The 20,901-nt window shown below is 47.0% G+C and overlaps 1 protein-coding gene across 1 annotated transcript; it reads right to left on the bottom strand.

The window, feature by feature from the left end:
- Nucleotides 1-15,272: 15,272 nt before the first annotated feature.
- Nucleotides 15,273-17,798, bottom strand: LOC144140023 (cytoglobin-1-like). The gene is made up of 3 exons (XM_077672236.1): nucleotides 17,343-17,798; nucleotides 16,413-16,596; nucleotides 15,273-15,280 (listed from the first exon to the last, which is right to left on the bottom strand). Exons 1-3 carry the CDS (start codon nucleotides 17,796-17,798, stop codon nucleotides 15,273-15,275), a joined length of 648 nt encoding a protein of 215 aa, XP_077528362.1.
- Nucleotides 17,799-20,901: the final 3,103 nt, after the last annotated feature.

The following is a 20,901-nucleotide window of genomic DNA, read 5'->3' as shown; positions in this document are numbered from 1 at the left end:
GTGTAGTGAACTGTTTTATAATGCGGAGGATCTGTTTAATTGTTTTGATTGTGTTAGTGGCCCATGTAGTAGCCTGGCTGTCTTGATCAATGTGTAAGCCGAGTACCCTAATAGATGATTTGCGAGGAATAGGCTGATTGTTACGCTTCAATGAGAACAGCTCGCGAGTTGGTAGCGTTCTGAAGTTGGGGCCATTAAGTACCACGACGTACTCAGAGCAGCGTCAACACCTTGCTGAAGAATATATTATTGTTCCCCTACTGAGCTTTCTTTGACCACAATGTTATATCGTCTGCGTATATGTGGGCAGGCGTGTTATTTCGAAATTAAAAAAGAGTAGGAGACAAGACAGCACCTTGTGGCCGCCAATCAGTTTAAATCGAGGGGGCGAAGTTGTCTTAATAAAATGCAAAGCTGGGCCTGTGATTCCGAAATGTTCAGCGCTTTCAATTACTCATTTATTCGTGACAGTGTCAAACGCCTTTTAATATGAATGCCTACTACTGTTCTTGTTTGCACTGTACTAGTAGGAAGAAAAATAAGTTCGTGAAGGACCAGTAGAGCATCCTGTGCACTGGCATGCGGTCCGAAGCCTATTGAAAAGGGCGTAGCACGTCGTTCATTTCTATATAATGTTGTAACCGATATAAGAGCATCCGTTCTATTAAGTTACAGATAGTGGAGGTAAGTGACATTGGGCGTAAATTGTTAGCAAGGTATGTGGTTGGCCTGGTTTAGGGATGGGGATAACAGCAGAATTTTTCCAATCGGGAGGTAATGTGAAGCGTTCCCAAATATTGTTTATTTCATCTAATAAAGCTGTTTTGGCATTCTCAGAAATGTTTTTAAATCAGAATTTGTAATCGCGTCCTTTCCCGAGGCTGCATTCGACTTGGTGGCGTGCAAAGCAAGCTCTAATTCGCTAAACGTGAAAGGTGAGTTCATGTCCGTAGGAGGTGGATGTGGGAGGATAGGTGCGTAACTAGAAGGATCTGGGGGCATGGATGGTTGACGAAAAAAACTGTCTCCTGCCTTTATAGCCAATTCGTGCGGTGTCATATTCAATGTAATGCAACACTTTCAGCAGCCGAGCGGCTTTTGGACTTACGGAGCATTGAATTAAGGATTGTACGGATTCGCGAAAGATGAAGAGACCCACTGAAAGAGTCGAAGAGGTCTCTCCATTGCTTAGTGTACAACTCCTTAGCGTAAGTTGTAGCCCTTTTAGTTGCGAGGTTGAGTTCCCGTCTAAGGCGTTTTGTGATGCCTTCTCTCTGTATGCGCTTCAGTAAAAGAAAACGGGAATTCCAGAGGTTAAGCAGATGCCGATCAGGGTCTGGAGTTTTGGGATGGACACGCGTCCTGGTAACGGATGCTTTTCTGGCGTGGCGAATAGCCTACATAACTAGACTTAGGCTGGATGGTTCTAAATTGGTGTACATAAGGGCGTAGTGGTACCTGTCTCGGTGGATGTGTTGTACATATCTGTATGGAATGTCGCTTTTAGAATGCAGGGTAACAGCAATAGGGAGATGGTTCGCTGCCCATAGTATCAGGTAGCGCAGTCCAGGTATGCTTAAGTTTGCGACTACCCCATGTAAAGTCTTGTATTGAGCTAATCTAGTTGGCATGTCTACATCGTTAAGAAGGACGAACTTAGCCGATGTCATGCTATATAGTAATTGATGGCCCTGATCCCTGCTACTTGGATAACGCCAATCTTGATGATGTGTATTAAAATCTCCTCCAATACTAAAAAATCAGATGGGAACAAGTTACGCAAATGAGAGATCCAACGGAAGTCACAGCACAAAGTAGGTAGGCGTCCCGGGTGAAAATAGGCCGAAATAATACTGTATGTATGATGATGAAATGTGCAGCGAACTGCAGTGACTTCCTGCAATGTGGTGCAGTATTTAAAAGTGTCTAACTGTGTGTGGGGGAATGTACTTGTCGATGTATATTGCAGCTTTACCTGGAGTCGAAGGCCACCCCGTGAGTCTGTCTTTGATTGACGGGTGGTGGTAGCCAATGTAACCGGGTCAAGTGGTGCTAAAGTCGTTGGTTTCCTGGAGAAGTAACGCTATAGGGTGAGTTCTTTGCAGATGTAGGCAACGTTCTGCCTTCCTTAGAGATAAAATTCGACAGTTCCATTGGAGAATCCACGTTGAATTCTGAGTGGACAGCTGGTAGTCATTCATGACAGTTCGGCAGCCGGTGGAACTTGCAGTTGACACTGAAGTGTGCTACGGATGATGTTAGGCAGGGAAGTTGTTACGTCAGAAACAGCCGGGTGAACCTCGGCTGAGGTGTATTGTTGTAGCTTTTGGATCACGTTTTGTTGCATCGCTTGCATGACTTTTTGCTGGATTTGGTGCGTTATTTCTTGCTGCAGAATTGAGATGACCTGTGCTTTGATGGCGGCAACAAGTGACGTTCGCAACGATGCAAAAATTTCCTGCTTCAGGCTTTCTAAGTTGGGCAAAATAAGATGGGCAGCTGGAGCTGGCTGGCTGTTCTTGAGGTGGTCTCCTATACATGGAACATGAGAGCCCGTTGATTGCGAAGCCTGTTGGCATGGCAATGGTGGAAATTCATTGCTTTAAAACGGTGGAACCGAGCTAACGTTGGGGCGTGGAGGCATTTCATGTCCAATTTGCGGATAATGCTTGAGCCATTTAAACGTTGAGCCCGGGACTTGTTTACGAGCCGGGAATGTCGGATCAGTAGCGAGATGCGCACCTTTGCAATTGGTGCAGGATGGTGTAGTCGCACACTGGTGGTTTTCCACTACGGCCATGACAATTGTGGCAAACCAGACTGCGCGCCTCCTGCAGCACTTGCCATACCAGGGCAGACCTACAACATCTAATGTGGGACTGCCCCCGCTACAGTATTCCTCGGTGCCGTGCCCTCACCAACGTGCGACTTGGTCCCTGGCCCTCGTTTCTCCAGTCCTGGTCCTGTCCGCCACCAAAAGCTCCTGCTGGGTACGCTACTAGCTTGTGGCGCGCTCTGCTGCTTTTTCTGTTGGACCCCGCAGCACCAGTCGTTGGCGACCGGCTTTGTGGCGACGCGCAGGACACTACGCTGGCTATGACTCCAGGCGACCATAGTGTTGCGTCCTGGCCGCTGACGCAGTGAATGGCGGCATTAACCTTTCCCACTTTCCCCTTCCCTACCAATCCCCTACCGACCCATCTATCCATAGTAGCACTCAAGCGCAAGAAAATGGAATAAACGTGTGTTCAATCAATCAATCAATCAATCAATCAATCAATCAATCAATCAATCAATCAATCAATCAATCAATCAATCAATCAATCAATCAATCAATCAATCAATCAATCAATCAATCAATCAATCAATCAATCAATCAATCAATCACTACGGCCAGACTACACGTGGAACATTCTGGCGCTGTATGCTTTGGGCAAATGTCTTTTTTATGACCCTTCTGGTGACAGGTGTCACATACAAGAGTGCGTAGCTTGTAGGGGAAGACTATTGTAACGACGCTAAAAAGACGAACAGTGCGCGGGTGTGATGTAGCATTGAATGTGACAAGTGCTGAGTTTGTCTTGCCTAGCGGACGAGCAGTGATGATTTCTGCTCCCGAACAGCGCAGGTGTTGCTTGAGATTATTAGGCGGAATGTCCTGTATTCCGTGTATTACGCCTCTGATATGCCCGGCTGCAAAGGACTCGTACCCGTTGACTGGAATGACGTTTTTTTGCACCTCTAGTTGCGTGAGACTTAGTAGATGAGTAGCAAGCAGAGGTGACTCCAAGTCTACAGCGAGTAGGTTTGAGCGTTCCAAAAGGCGCACCTGAAAGGCATAGTTTACGGGAAGCGTCTTGACATGGCGCTCAATAGCCCGGTGCGCATGAATGAGGCCTATTTGCTTTAGGTTGACTGGCTACTTGGGGCGGAAAATGACGGTGATGGGCAATCGGGTTCGCTGAGTTGGCATACCTGAAGTGTTGTGGTTAGCCTTGCTGGTTGTAGGGGCTTCTACGTCCTCGTGTTGGTTGCCAGTAGTGAGCTGAGAGGAGCTCGTAGAAGCGTCGGTTTTTGATGTGGCTGATCCAGCAGGCATAGCGGCGTCAGGCGGAGCGTTAGAACGGGAAGCTTGCCGCTTGGCCTTTTTGTCATAGGTGTTATGAAGTCTGTATTGTTCTCACCAGTTATATTGTCGATGTCTTCTGTTGGATCGCCCAAATGCATCTCCAGTGCTGAGTAGGGGCTGAGATCATGAGAAGCCATGTCAGCAGCGGCAGTGGCCGCTGCCGCGGAGGTATGGTTCGTCGTGACGAAGTACTGCGATCCACGGAATTCTTCGAATTGAAGGACCCACGTACGCCAGAAAGAAAGAATGGGATAAGATAACCCTGAGAAAAACAGGGTTTTCGTAGGAACGGCGTGAAGACCTCCGCGCCCTTCGTCTTTTCATCTTCCCAAAAATAGATCCATCACATGGCTTCCAGGAATTGGGAACCACTCCCACTTCACCTGCTCAAAAAAACGTTTTTCACTCACACTCTAGAAACTGGATTTGCAGAAACGGGAATTTAAGCTTGGAAACACCAGAAATCCTCATAGCGACGTGACTAGGTTCCTTAGGTATAAAAAAATCATCGATGTACTTAAACATTTTGGGGAATACCCCGTGTATGGTATGTTCAAAATCCCTGTACATCTTTCCTGCAAAAGAAATATATGCCGAGAACCGGGTGTCCGAAGTACGAAGAATGAAATTCACGACTGCTGGTCGTTTGTGCAGGCAGAAAATAACCCGACAGACTTTGCGACGCGTGAGATCAGCGGGAAGACCTTAGCAGAACCAGACCTGTGGTGGAGAGGTCCAGGCTGGATGACTGCACCTGATGCGCACAAACAAGAAATATTGAATCTCAGCACTGTTTTACAGTTGCAAGAGAGCGGCCAATGCAATAAATTCGAAGCACGTGCACTTTCTCGGTGCGTTATGCAGATATGGCGGTACAGTTGTTATAACCGGCTGCTACGCATCACTACTCAGGTTTCCTGAATCGTAATCTTGTGAAGAGAAACCACCAACACGGGCCGTTGAAGTCAACTGAGTAAAGCCAGGCAGAAATCTATAGGATAAAACAAGCACAAGAACCTATTGCTGACTTAAGTCGAAGCAAGACAAAGAGCAAGGAAAATATGGTTTCACTGCATGAAATGGAAGTATATTGAAAAAGTGATGGGGTGCTTTGGCACAAAGCACGACTACAGTACAGCAAGCTACCAAAATCGGATATTACTGTTTTGCCTAAAGGAGGTCACTTTGCGGAGCTTTCGGCCTGCTACGTTCATACCCTAGTTCTGCATGAAGGTTTTTATGACGTGTTGTCATAACTGGGCACAAGATTTCGGGTACCGCAAGGACGTCAGGTGCTGAAGAAAGTTTTGTACAATTGCATCGCTTGCAAGAGGCACAACATTAGTGCTGTGACGCAATCTACCCCACCGTCACCAGCAGAACGCGTCAATGTGGTGTTGACATTTGAAATCAACGCCGTACACGTTGCCGGAATACTGCACGCAAGAGAAAATGATGGGCACATAAAGATGTATGTCATAACTTTCACATATGTCGCCACAACGGGTGTACATTAGGAGTTAGTATCCAACATGTCGACCAACAGTTTTTTGCCAGTGTTCAGACGGTTTATACCAAAGATAATATACTAGGATAACGCAAAGACATCCAAGAAAGAAACCAAATAAGTCAATAGAATTATGCAAGCTATCCAGGACAAGAAAATGCAAGATTAGTGCTCCACACGCAAGAGTCAGTGGAATCTTGCGTGCGGAGTTCTATACAAGGACTTGAAACGTCAACGCGGAAGATAACCGTACCGTGTCGTGTGCTGCGCACGGACCTGATTTTAGGGTATCTAACACTTTAAACTCGAAAAGCAGCATTTTTACGGCTGAAGCGTATGGCATATTTCTGGTTTTAAAGCACATAGTTCATAAAATTCCCAAGTCCATCATCTTCACAGATTCCTTGAGTGTAGTACGTGCATTGTCATCTAAGCAGTTTTGTAAAAACCATGTTATTCATCTAGTTTACAAAACCATTATGTCAGCATTTGCATTAGGTCTTGAAGTGACCGTATGCGGGGTGCCAGGTCACTCGGGGATCGCCGGAAACGAGACAGCAGATCAAATGGCCGCTACTGCTGCACTTGCAAACACATTGGACATAACAACAATACCGTACACTTACCTTAAGTCACACATCACACAACACCTTCGCAATACATGGCAAGCACACTGGAATGAACAGGCAGACAACAAACTACACGTCATAAAGACACTCTTGGTAGCATACACCACTGACACACACAACAGGCACAATGAAGTTACCCTGGCTCGATTACGGATCGGCCACACGCATGCAAAACACTCATACCTGCTCACGGGATCTCCAAGAACGTTGTGTAGCAGGTGTGGAGACGGCCTATCCATGATCTATGTGCTACATTAATGCAAAGCACTCCCCACAACACGACAGAAACACTTCGCCGAACTCTACAGACGACACATTCCACTACACCCAGCATTGTTTTTAGCGGATGATCCCATGATTTATGTACAACGCACCTTTAAGTTTCTTAGTGACATAAAGTTTTTACACCTCATTTCCTATCACGCGTAGTTATTTTCAAACCCGATTTCATGCCACGCATTATCACAACCTGGCGTTTTACACCAGCCGTCCTCATTGTCTTTTACTGAATTCACTTTTGTTTTTGTTGAACGATTTTAGCGCTTATGGTTACATCCTTCATACCTAACCACCGTTTTGGCGCTCGTTGCCTTCGTTTGCCTTGCGGCATTTAACACCAGCATCATCATCAACGCGGAAGATAATAGAAAAATCAACAACCCTATTACAGGAACTTCGGACGATAGTCACCGATCTGGAAGGCGGGCTCAACAACCGTCGTCCTACCTACGCGAATGCTGAACCTGAAAAACTGCTGTCTATAATACCTGCGGACGTCATTGGAGGAAGAATGAAACTTTACGAGGGAGGAAAGTGGACGCAAAATTTGCATATATAAAGGACTTGGAAAAGCCGGTGTCGCACCATTCGGTCTTGGAGGATCAGAAGGCACAGGGAATACTTGAGGGAGATTGGAGCGACCGTTCGTACCAAGGCAGCAAGAAACGGAGGCATCTTAGTAGGAATCGTAGTTCTTCTCGAACGTCATGAACTCAGAACATTCTATGAGGTGTGTCGGATTGAAAAGGTGTATCCCCAACGTGACGGCGTAATTAGGGCGTGCCAACTCCGCAATACCCACAAGGAGCTACAACTTCGGAATACAGGGCACAAACAGCCGGTTAAAGATTGTTTTAAATACACGCGCCGACTCCCAGCTCATTTGGCGCGGACTGAAACCTGTATTTCTTTATTGATTTCGTGTTCCCCGTAATAAACAACACAAACAAATTGATGGAGCGAAACCCACTCCAGTCAAGCTGTGGCAGGCCAATAAAAAATAAATGAAAAAGAGCGAAGCCCAAAGGTATTTTTTTAATAAAAAACTAATTTGTAAATGAGAAAAACAAGAGTGACACAGCACAAAGCCAAACTCTCCACGCTTACCCAAATCGCAGGCAGCAAGCTAATAGCAAAATGGTCAAGCACCAATCACAAAAGTAAATCAGAATCAGCACAAATAAAACAGACACACTAAGGCAACCCCGGACACTGCGAAAAAGAAAGGTAAACAGCGCACATATCATGTGGCTTCGCCCCTTCCAGAAAAACGGTCTGCGAATGCTATATAGCTGACACCAGTGAACAAAAAAGTGGCACGTATGACTGTCGGTGCATATCTTGCAACGTTTCAAAAGCGGCGAGAAACAGCATGCCACTACATCCTTCACACTGCATAAGGAAAAGACAGGCGACAGTCAGTGCAAGTTGCGCTTGTACGAGAGACCTCCAGTCCCGCACACGGAATCAGCATACGGTAGCTTCCACAATGCGCTTAAATGACATTCTGCAGCCCCGCACACCGCACACACCATACTAGAAAATGCTGTTCATATGGTATTGCAGCCACGCGCACTGCAAAGAACAGAAACCGGTCACACTAACACTGAAAAAAAAACTTGAGCGCATCACTCGCAACAAAGTACCTCTTGGCTCGAGGTGCTGGATATCTGTCACACTTCAGGCAGTTCCTTTGAAACAAAGTGAATCAGTTCCGTTAAAATTGAACTGCTACACAGTCATTCAATACTGTCCGTAAATGGGATGGTTCCAGAGCTTGTCGTTTTACGCTGTGGATTCGTCGAATGTACACAACTGCTCTTGTACAATCTTGTAAATAGTGAGTAATGGAAGGTACGTCTTTTCAACAGAAGCATCGACAGGTTGTCCTCAGTTGTAACGTATCAAAATAATGTGGGAACCGTCCATGTCCAGTGATCAACTCAGTTAGCTTTTTTGGTGAAGGGAAGAAGGAGGGAATGTGCAATACATTGGGTAGCCATCTGTACAGTTATCTGTTGGTATTTTTCGTGGACCACCTTTGCTGCCATTGCAGGTGACCCTCCTTTGTTAATCGCGGTCTCATCATGCGTTTGGACAGTTTACCGTGGTCATCTTCTCCTCTAGTAGCCGCACTTGCCGCCACCATGTCCGCCAGCTCGTTACCCCCAAACACTTGAGGGTCCCTGTACGTGATAAAGACGAACAGAAACAACATTCGCGAGAGAAAGGATGTCTATTTTCAATTGGAGAACCGCTGTGGATTGATTAAACGGGTTATCAAGATCGGTTAGGACAAAGAGGCTGTTAACGGGAGAAGAAGGTAGATTTTCAAGTAAAAACTGTAGTAGTTTGTCCAGGGCTATTGCTTCTACTTCGAACGAAGAGGTTGGGGTAACGAGCCGGTGGCGGCGCACTGCTGTAATAGAATCAGGCCTAGACATGATAACAAAGCAGGCACCAGCTGAAGTACAGGTATGCGATTTATCTGTGTAGGCGTGTCGGCCAGGGATTCGTGATTTTTGGTTAGCGTCTGCAGCAGTGCCCCTCTCACTGCTAATTCGAATCAATCTGGCTTGATGAGTGAGAGGGTCAATGGGAAGGTCTACGTCGGAAGGTTCACAATTAAGTGAGTTGAACGTGATGGATTGCTGCTCATAAAACAGGAGAAACAGAAGTAAGGACTCGAATGCAATGCCTAGGTGTATGTCTAGAGGTAATGTATTAGCCATTACCTCCACAGCAGCCGTTCTTGCTGTCGTGTACGCTCCCGTCACCGCAAACAGTGTAGATCTGAGAAGCGAGCGTACTCTTGCCCGAAGCATGGAGTGTTCACTCGTATACCACCCCGCTGGAGCGGCGTACGAAAGGGCTGACGTCAAAAACAAATGATGTAATAGGCGAAGATGCTGTCTATTTACAATGGTGTGCTTACGACTAAAGCGTATCATGGACACCGCAAGGTTTTCGACGATGGTTCGGGGGTGATTGACGTGAGCGATAAAGGTTAAATGATTGTCGAAAACAACCCCAAGGAGCCTGATCTCAGGCACTTATCGCAACGACGTCCCGTAAAGTCTCACTGTGGGTTTTCGGCTCGCTCCTCGTTCTCCTCTCGAAACCAGTAAACAGGAACATTTCGTCGGATTATACGCAAGTTTTGCGTTGTTGCTCCAAGTGGTAACTCTATCCAAGGCTTGGTGAGCCGCTGTTTCAAGCTGCCTTCGCGTATTCCCATGTATAACAACGATCGTGTCATCCGCATATGCCGGAAGGTATACGTTATCAGGCATCGGAAGAGAGAGTAGATCATGGATATCAGCATTCCATATTAGCTGGCTTAATGGTGAACCTTGTGGGCGTCTGTTTTTCGCTGCATGGGTAATACTTCCGGAGTGTGAATGAAAAGACATTGTTCGGCCCTTTTAAAATGAATGCAATAGCCGGTATCTATTGCTAGGGCAGCGTTGGGACCGGAAGAAATGTAGAAGCCCTGCATGCCAAATTGAGCCAAATGCGCCACCAAAGTCCAAAGATATGGCCAAAGATAAATCTCCATTATCCCCGCGTTCTTGAAGTGAGCGACGGAGACCCACCAATGCAGTTGTCCGATTCTTCCCCTTAGTAAAATCATACTGGTGAGAATGGAGAAGACCAGATTGATGAAGGAAGAAGTATAAACGAGAATTTAGCATCCTCTCCAGCAACTTACCCAGCATAGATGTAACACAAATTGCACGATATGAGGAGGGTTGATGTCCTGGCCTTCCAGGTTTTAAATGGAACGTAACACGGGAAATTTTCCAGTGGGACGGGAAGTGTCCAAGCTGAAGACAGGTGTTAAACAGATTGATGAAGAATTTGGAATGGGGGTAATTAATAGCTGAGTCGTAAGAATAGTAATACCGTCAAAGCCAGGGGCTGAATTAGGGTTCAGGCTGCGGGCGGCTTCTCGTAATGCGCTTTGGGTGAAGTCGACATCTTGGTACTCCGACTGATATGGTGTGAGGGCAAAAAAACGTGCGTAACGCCGTGCGAACCAACGCATCACTCTTCCTCGTGTCCTCTGATATGAGCGTCTTTAGAAGAAGATCGGCAGATTGTATGGTGCCAGTTGTGGAACTGCCGTCACATTGTAGAAGGGGAGGCAGTACTGTTGGAACTGTATAGCGGCGAAATGCGGCTTCAAAGGAACGTCCGAATAAGCTTCTTCTTGTTTCCCATGAACAGGCCTGTCTTGCTGGTGTGACCTTCGCTCCTTCTATGTGAATCCTGTAGTCACTATGGGCTTTGCAATCGGTCAACTAGAGATGTGCTCGTTGAAGCGCATCCTTGCATCGCTGAAAATGCCACCCTAGAACCTTTATTCCTTTATTGATTCCGTGTTCACCATAATAAAGAAACAAGAAGAAATTCGGGGAACAAAACCCGCTCCAACTAAGCTATGACAGGTTAACAGCCATTAAAAAATAAATAAAAAGGAGCGATAGCCCAAAGTTATTTTTTAATGTAAAAACCAATTTGTAGATGCGAAAAAAAAAACGAAAAAAGAAAAAGAAACACCAAACCAAACTCTCCACGCTTATCCAAATCACAGGCAGCAAGCCAATAGCGAACTGGTGATGCACCAATGACACAAGGAAATCAGAATTGCTACAAATCAAACAGACACACTAAGACCGCCGCGCACACTGCGAAAAGAAAAGGTATACAGAGCACATACTAAGTGGCATCGCACCGTCCCAAAAAACGGTCTACGAACGCTGTATAGCTGACACCAGTCAACAAAAAAGTGGCACCTATGACTAGCTTGTCAAAGCATATCTCGCATCGTTTCGAAAGCGGAGAGAAACAGCATGCCACTATATCCTTTATACTGCACAAGAAAAGGGCAGACAACAGTCAGTGCATGTTCAGCTTGTTCGAAAGAACTCCAGTCGCAAACACCGAGTCAGGATACGGTAGCTACCACACTGTGCCTAAATCACATTCTGCTGCCCCGCACACTGCACACACCATACTAGAAAATGCTGTTAATTGAACTAAAAGACGCAGCGCGAGAACTTGAACCCTGTATTGTCACTACTGAGTTGTCTACAGTTGCATCGAAGTGCTCGACGTCGTTGCGTCGTTTCTGTCGTCTGGTACTCTTCATCTATCTCGCTGGGAGGCGAAGGCCATCTAAGGACGTGCACGTTCTTCTTGGGAGCCTTTCTCTGGTGCACGTATAAGCTAATGAATACATCGTTAAATTACAAGCGAGTTTAGTCTACAGGCGAGGCAGCTTCGTATTTCGCCCCCACCCTGCTCGTCTTTCTTCCGTGCACGGTTCGCTGCCATGAGGTTACTCCTTACAGGAGAGCGTGCGTCGGGATCACTTACTGAGAGATTGGCCAACTTCCTGCGCACAAGAGGCGAGTGTAAACAAGGCTGCAGTCTTGCGTATACATACAGTATATCTCGCCTTTGTAGACACTGCTGACAACTTTCTGCTATCGGGGGGAGCTTACAAGGCGTATATACAAAGGGCGTAGCCAGCGTGAGCGGGTGGCGTATCAATCCGGAAGAAGCACCTTTTGCCGCGTCTTCTTACTGCGCTCTCAAGGACCACGGTGCTCATAGATAGGGTATACCTGTCGCGCTCCTTCTTCGCTGTATTCGTTGCTCCAGTTTGCTGTGCGCCGCTAGCAGTGCGGTGCCCAATCTGTGATGTGCCGATTTCTCGTTATCTCTATCTGTCTTTCTCTTCAGGTGTTTGCCTTGTTGTGGCCTTGGGTTTTTCGGCCGCTTGGGGCGTACTTCGAGCGGTGCAACACGATGCGAGCAAACTATTGGCTTTTATTGTGGGGCGTGTTTTGCATGACAAACTTTCTCTGCCTTTTAAGCCCGTCCGTGTTCTTTCCGTCGATACGTCATTCGGAAAGTGAAAAACGGGATTGTACGAGATCTTCTTTCGGTCTCATCAGCGAGCACCTCAGTTTAACGTGTAGAACCTGTAAAATATTCCCATCAAGGATGAAGATGATGACCTACAAGAAGACCTGCTCATACAGCGCGAGGAGGCGATCTATATGTTTTCCGCCATTAAACATGCGTGTTCCGGCAGCGGCGCTCTCCCTCGTCTCAACAATCTCGTGTATTAGATTCCCTCTAAGCTCCCTCGGTTACACGGGGGCGGTCGGCTACGCAAAATTACAGAGGCTGGCGCTTAAGAGGTGGGATTTAAAAAATGGTGTAGTACCTTTGATATTAATTTTCTTTATAACACATGCCTGCATAACGAATAGAGCACCACAAGATTAGCCTGATGATGCGATTAACGTTTTACTTAACGTCACTGTTAATCCTATTTTAACAGTGGTGCTGTTGAGGCTTTTGAGTGCACACTTTACATACAGAAAAATATAACGTAAATGCCGAGCCCAGGTACCCGCATGGAGAATCGGCTACAAATCGAGCGTAAGCAGGACTAATGCGGGCCGTACACGAATACTGTAAATTTAAAACTTAAGCATTTGAATGAGGAACGTACCCGTGAAAGGAATTCGTAAAAAAAGCTAGGATTGGTGGAAGATTCAGATTTAGAATAGCAACAAAAAATGAACTCTTTGAACTGGAAAATAAAACTCGCAGGGCAGGTGCGTAGTCAGTAATACGAATCAAGGTTTGCGTGTGGGCTTGCAAAATAAAAAGAAAAAAAATACTAAGCGCACTTCCCAGTCAGCGTTTGAGCAAACAGCGTCGCCGACAAAATGACTATTTTTTGCTCCCAACGTCACTCGCTCCGCGTTGCTAGGGCAACTACCTGCACTCATAAAATTGGGGGCGGAAGGACTATCTCCAACTCTGTGCCACGCACATGGCGTATGAGCTTACCAAAGCAGATATGCACGCTGCAGACGACACGTATTATTAGGAAGCACACCGTGCTGCTGGCGAGAATGAAATCACCCAGAGGAGCAAGAAGACGAAGTTGTGCAGGCCTTCAACGGAGGGGGAGCGCTCGACGAAGACTTTGCAGTGGTGGACGATGGCGGGTTCTACCTGGTTGATGGCCTTTTTCAGGTCGGGTTGTTAGACAGTTAAGGGTTTAATTTCCGACTCTGAATCCTCACAGACAGTTGGAATGCGGGGCAGCTTGGTGTTCATGGTTCCTAACCTTAACGCATATGTCTAGGGATGGAGGGAGGGCCCACGCCACTACTGAGGGCTGTCTCGAGACATGGGGTCAGGATGCGGGCAATGACATCGCGTGCCGACATTGGGAGGAGTTTTCGGATATGAGCACCAAATTACTGCTGTGGGTGGTAGTACTTACTTTCAAGGTGGTAGCAGTCTTGTGAGTTTGATGTTTTCCAAGGCTGCGGCTTATACAAGGCTCTATTCTTCACAGAATACCTAATATAATTCGGAAACAATGCCGTCAGGTTGCGGTGGATATTATGGTCAGTTATTACCGGAAAGTCAAACAGCTTACTCACTCGGCTGTGAAGGTGGGGTGAGAAATACGGCACCTGCTCAACACAGGGACACGTGATAGGGTGCATACAGCCGCGGCGGGCGCCTAGTTTATTTATGCGTCGATTTGCTTCTTCGAGTAAAGGTCATTGTGGAAGTGAGGAAGAGTCAAATCGGCTGCAATCGTGAACCTAAGCGGTCTTGATTGTCGTAAACGTTGCGTACGTTTGTGTGAGCTTCCTTTCTTTTTTAAGTTCAAAAACTAAATTAATTTATCAAACCCTCTACTTCCGAATTATTTACTAACTCTCGCTTGTAATTATATGCGCTTTGTTCGTTCATATACCGTAGTTTCTTATTTATACTTTTGTGGAGGTGGTGCATTAGTCCATGTTATTCCCGATTCCTGTCCAATCCCCTACGTGGGTATTGTTTTGGTTTTGCGAGCCCGTCATATGGCGCAAGCCCACGCTCAGCCCTGGATACTCATCTAAGACTCGGCGCTTGTCCTGCTAGCTTTTAGTCTCCTTCTGCTCATAAAGTAAAGTTTTTGTTCCAACCTCAACGTCCGAATTTTTTAGACAATTCTCGCTTGAGATTACATGATCTTTCATTATTAATCATTATTCATTCTTAAACATTAATCATTCTTAAGGCCCATTACTTGCCAATCCGCTACGGGTGTACGTGTGTTCCGTATTTCTTTGTAATTTTCTGCGTACGGAGGCCGCAACCAAGGGCTTAAAAAGCGCGGCTCTGAGGAAGCACTCTGTGAGGCAAAGCCACACCTCGTGGTTCTTGAGGTAGAACGGCGGAGGTGGTGGGAAGGCCGCGGTATTCGGTGTAGTGGTGCGATCACGAGGAGTCGAGTAGCTTGGCGCAACCTGCTTTCAGCGGCCGCAGGTTTACGGGGGGCTTTTGGTGAAGCTGGGTGGTGGTGCAATGTTACTCCGCCCTAGGGTTAAAGCTAGAGCACAGGGATTCTGCAAGGCGGTTAGCGTTTTTACCATGCTAAAGTGCGTTACGGCGTGCTTGGGGACAGTGACCAGGGGCGCCATGACGTGATTGTGGTGGGATAGACTTATGACGACGATCGCGTTCACGTAGTCATGACAGACGTCGTACGGCCGCTCGCCATTATCTAGGAGCCCACACCGTAGGGGACCGTAGGTAAGACAGTGCTAATGTGGCAGTGCTCAGCCGGTGAGACAAAAGTGAGAATGCCAAAGTGCGCTTACATTTTGAGGAACCTGGCTGGGGGGAAGCGCCTCTAGAAGGCTGCAAGGGGAGAAACGGTATGGTGAAGCGGGGCTCCATGCTGACGGCGTCCGTGTAACAAATTCATGTAGGCGCCGACATAGTTTTTCGGCAGGTTCAAAATTTATTTGCCTATGTTATACGATGGCAGCTGGAGGACGGAATCGAGGAGCCACCTCATGCTGCGGCCGAGAAGACCAGAAGCCGCTGTCGTTGTTGCAGTTGTTGCTTTCTGTGTTGGACATACTCACTTGATGGATCGGCCAGGATCTGGAGGTTTTGATGGCTAAGGAGGCCGCTTTGCCAAGCTATGATTGAAAAAAAAAATTGTTTGAAGAACAAGTTTATGATTAAATTAGAATTTTTAAGCGAATAGTGTGAACTATGCGAGAAGATGTGCGAAAAAGCGTTTTATTTCATACTACGCGAATAAACTAGATGAAAGTAGACATGGTATTTCTCTGACGTTCCTCGTCCTGCCTGCTGAGGCCAGGCGCTACTGATGATGACGGCAGACCCATGATTATGTAGAAAGGCGCTTGTAGGTAATGAAGGAGTGGCTGCTGCAAGCTCGAGTGAAAGGCACAATATTATCACCAAGAAGGTACAGCTAGACGACAGACTGCGAAATCGCGAGGGAAGTGGAGCTTTCACTGAACCTCGGGCATGCCCTTCCCTATCGCTCATGAACCTAGGTTCATTAAGTGTTAAACGTCGGCCGTTCTGTTCCCCCGTTAAAACCTTTTTTGAGGCAGAGTGTTTACTGTCCCACCCTGGCAAGCCCTTCGTGCCCAGCCAAAAGTCCTATTAGCTGTATATAGGTGGACGCCACGTGGGACAATAGGTTAAAATACAGAAATTCTTTATTCATACTCCATAAAGCTAACCACGTAAAGGCGACAAAACATCGGTCTTAATTCCTAATTTCAAATGCGTAAACCACCAAAAACGTCTTGCACGATTTCTGACACAGTTCCAGGACATTCTTGTGGAACTCAATGCTTTTTGGTATTTGTGGTTCGGGAATTCCGGAGCGGCGCTGCTTTGGATTTGCTTCTCAGCGGAGTTGGTATATTACTCTGTATCCCTAGCGGTGTCGCCAGACCGTGTGATTGGCCCCCTGACCTGGAAGCCGACTCAGATTTTGCGCTGCCTTGGCTCTTCACATCGGCGGCTGGCTTGTCGCCTTTGAAGTCCTTGGAGTGAGCAGAAGACTTCGTGTGTCCCACGTCCTGGTACTGCTGGAGAAAAGGAGGCTTGTAGGCTGTTTTCATTGTTGAACTCGAAATCGTCGCATCCGCCTGGTCGTAAACTCTTCTTGTGATGGTGTTCATGAACTGCATGTGAATGTAAGGAAGAAGTTCAGTTATAGCCTGAGAACATCTGCCATACGAAGCACTATGTTTGGTGTCACTCTGAGAAAACACCTTAAACTCACAAAGATCAAAACTTTGCAAGAGCCACTTTCGCGATAGCTCTGTGTGAACAAATTTTTCTAACAGGGTGTAGCGTTGCAAATTACCAGGAATGGTGTCCCATTAGAACAAACGAAAACCTCACCCAAATTTCTGCAAAAGCACAGGCATATTAGCGAGCGTAACTGTGTCCTTCATAAAAAAAGCTGTGGTGCTTTACAGCAGGTAAATTAAAACCAACGCGCCTAGGCGAAGGGAAGTACCAACGGGAAGCGTAATATCTGCCCGTAAAACAGAATGCCTTGAACTCTCCCGCCCACTAGGGCCGCACTGATTCTGTAATAGCTTCTTACCACACCATGGAACAGCTCTTCTGACATAAATTGGTATAAATGTAGCTTCTCACACAAACATTTGGTTAACACCTTTTCCTACATTTAAAACAAAGAGTTTTTGAGGGGGTCGTGAACATCAGCATCAGCCAGAAAAAATGTCACTCTTGCTTACTTTTCTTAACACACGCTCATGAAGAGTGCATCTGTTTTTAAGCGATAGTCCACTAACTGCACTATGCGAAATTTTCTACGTTTTCCTCAAACCCAGCTTATGAAAAAAAAAATTGTTCCCGCATATATTTACTGGACATTTTACGACAAAGCCACCCTCACCTCGAAAAACTTCACCCAGGCAGCTACGACGGGTGGGGTCATATAACTCCTGTTCCTTGCCTCCATCTCTTCAAGGACGGCGGAGAAGAAACCCTCGAAGTTAGGGGGTCGGACTCCGGCGTGCTTCGTATGGTTGACGGAATTCCTGTGGATTAGCTCAGAAACCACATCGGGATCGTCCAGGCTCTCAACGATGGCCGAAAGCTGGAAGCCCACCACGCAGGCGTGCGCCTTGAACTTGGGGTTGCTGGGAAGCGTCTCCAGATCCGCATGCTTAAAACGCTCAAAGAGCTTCTGGTACTCGGGGTACTTGCGAAACATCCGCCGGAAGACAATAACTCCGAAGTCGGGGTTCTTTCGGGTGAAGTTTCGCCAGCTGTCCCGGACAAGCCTCTCCTCTCGTGGGGTCATCCCTGTCCGTGGGTCGGCCACGTCCTTTAGCAAGAGGTTCCCCATCGCTGATTCCTCAAGGTCCGCTATTGTTCTTCGTCATCTTCTACGTCCTGCTATCATGGTGCCCCGAGGACAGACCCCCTATCGCCGTTGGTACCCTTCGCGGCAGTACCTGTTATTTAAAACGTAGATGTTGTGTTGTGGGACGGTGTGCTGCCGCTTTTGGGAGGAGGGGATGTTGTGTTTTGTAATGTAGTTCTGTTTATGCCACCAGGTGTCGTACAGTGCTAAGGTGGACAATTTCCAGTATCATCATCAGTAAGCGCAGCCCGGTTTTAAATAGCATGTAACAACAATAAACGCTCTTTTTTCAGTGGGTACAAGGTGGCGTCTGCATCTCTATGCTACGTATGGTGACTCGTTGCGCTTGATATACAACATAATGGCGACGAGGTAACCCTTTTCGGCTTCGGGCGGAACGGCACGTCAGTACTCAAGTACGGCATACTACAATCTTTTTCGATGGCACTGACGCCGCCACCGCAGTTTCGACCGACACCGGGAAAGCCCGCCATATCATGGACGCAATGGTGTCGGCTGTTCGAGAACTACCTCGTAGCGTCGGCAAACGACGTGTACCTGCCAGCACACTGCAAGGCGCTCTTTCTACATTGTGTAAGGGTCGAGGGACAACGAATTTACTACACGCTACCAGAGAAGCAATCTACGGAGGACGACGACGAATTCAAGGCTGCTCTACAGACGCTCGAGGCGTACTACTCAGCAAGTACTAACGTTGTCATTGAACGCCAGCGGTTTGGTCAACGCGTTCAGTTGCCGGATGAGACCACGGACATATTCGTTTCTTCGCTGCGAGAACTTTCACTTGCCTGCGCCTTTAATGACAAGGCCGACGAGTCCATACGCGACCAACTCGTCGCAAAGACGAGTAACCCCGTACTTTGGGAGCGGCTACTTTTGGAAGGCTCCTCATTGACATTTGACAGGGCCCTCACAATTGCTCGAAGTATAGAAGAAGCTGCAAAATATTCCAAGCAGTTGTTATCAGCTAGCCCTGCAGGGTACGTGCAAAAAGTGGATAAGCGTTTGGCGCCAGGGCCAGCCGAGCGTGCCGCGTCGGGACAAAATAGTAGGATTTGCTTTTGCCGCGCCTCTGCGAAACACGTAGCCAATTCTAGAATTTGCAAAGCAAGGAACAAGACCTGCGACAATTGTGGCAAGGTAGGTCATTTCGAGAGAGTCTGTCGTAGCGAGAAGACTCCACCCCCACTCTAGCCAACATCGGTAAAATTGGTCGATTTTTCACGAAGAAAAAATAAACATTCAAGGGTGCTTCGCCACTCCAGTCCAGTATCGGAACCGTCATGCTCAACTTCTTTTCCACGTGGTACCACAAGGCACAAATCTCCTGGGAATCGACGACATCCACACACCACTGCAACTACAGATAAATGCTAAGTCACTGAGCTGCTTCCACACTTCTTTGAAACCGGAAGGGCTCCCTCCTGATCTGCTATCCCAGTTCTCTCACCTGTTTGATGGAAATTGGGGTCGTGCAAAGGGCTTCGTGCATAAAGTCAAGATACGCAAGGATGTTGCTCCTGTAAGCGCTAAATTACGACGCTTGCCGGTTGGGGTGAAAGGAGCCATGAAGAGAAAACACAAGTTTGGTTCATTCAAAAGATTGTCTCGTTAGAATCATACTGACACCACTTTTAACGTAAACTTCGCTCAAATAAGCTACATATTTAGGAAAAACGGGAATGGTCATGCGACCCACCAGCTCATTTCCCGCAACAGAACCTATGATGTCACATAGCTCTGCGATTGGCGCAGGCTGGCAGAAGCAGACGAAAATTAGGTGGAGCTTACAAACTAGACGAACGAGCGATTTGCGCTTAAATATAGGGCACATTCTTTACAAAGCAATAAGAATGATGGGACAAACAGTGGAAGTTACGAAAGGACATGTAAACATAGAAGTACTGATGCGTTCTGCTGTTCGTACTGCGCACAGCATGCTTGGTTTAGCTGCACAGCACTACGGGGCTTGGGGTTGTCTCAGACGACACTGGCCGATTGACGCAAGCAACGGTGTCTTACGTGACCCCATTTGTCGAGCGAGCACTGTTTCAGGGAACGAATATTTTCTCCCAGAACAAAAACAAGCCAGGTTTAAATGCGGGCAAAAACAAACCAAACGCTTGCCACGGTATGGTGGCGCCATCTAGGTTACGGAACGTAAAGAAATGCGGGAACAAACCAACAGCGCTGTACAGGGTGGAGACAAACTTTGAACGGTCCCGTGCCGCCGCAATTGGGCAACGGGCTCAACGCGTTATTCTTTTCGTTTCCCACGAGACCTAGCAACGCGAAACAGACAATATGATTCAAACTTCTTCAGTAAACCGCATTGCGGCGATAATTTTAGCGCGGTTTTGACACAATGACTTGCTTCGGCGGCGAGCGAGCAACCGAAAATGGCGGTGGCAGCGTATACGTGTCTCTACCCTGTACGGCGGATGCGTGAATGAAGGTACTCTAGGCTGCAAAGCGGTTGGTTCGTGTGATGACATTTGGGACCACGAAAACGCACGATTGAGCGGGAGAATCAAAATTTTAACCTAAATTGTTTAATTTCTCAGTGAATAAAGCACCGTTTGTATCCGGACAAGCGCTGGGGGCACTATAAAACACAAAATCTTACGAATAAAACCAACTTGCATTTTCTCTTCATGGCTCCTTGAAGGACTCTGTGGAAGTTGAACTGGATCAGCTAGAACAGGCAGATGTGATTGAGAAAATTGACAGTTCCCCTTGGGTCTCCCCAATAGTTGTAACAAAGAAAAATATCGGGAAAATTAGGACGTGTGTAGACCTGCGGGAACTTAACAATGCAATCATTGTTGATTCATTTCCCTTGCCCCACACAGACGAGTTGCAATACAAGCTGCATTGTGCAAAGTTCTTTTCAAGACTGGATTTGGCCTCGGCCTACCATCAAATGACTCTTAACCCAGACAGCAGGGACCTGACTGCTTTCATCACAGAGCATGGGCTGTACAGGTAAAAGCGTGTCTGTTTTTATACTCGCTTTAGCACCAGCTGCTTTCCAGAAAATGTTGACTACAATCTTGCAAGGCTT

Source organism: Haemaphysalis longicornis, unplaced genomic scaffold, assembly GCF_048455015.1.
Source record: "Haemaphysalis longicornis isolate Haplotype H1 unplaced genomic scaffold, Haemaphysalis longicornis Haplotype H1 scaffold_5, whole genome shotgun sequence".
Taxonomy (NCBI): Eukaryota; Metazoa; Arthropoda; class Arachnida; order Ixodida; family Ixodidae; genus Haemaphysalis; species Haemaphysalis longicornis.
Note: the sequence above shows the minus strand (reverse complement) of the source record. Positions and strands in the feature narration are given on the sequence as shown.

Coding starts and splice junctions, on each gene's coding strand:
- LOC144140023 (XM_077672236.1), bottom strand. CDS start 17,798: ATGGGGAACCTCTTGCTAAAGGACGTGGCCGACCCACGGACAGGGATG. Junction 16,597..17,342: donor CCTGGGTGAAGTTTTTCGAG/GTGAGGGTGGCT, acceptor ATTCACATGCAG/TTCATGAACACCATCACAAG.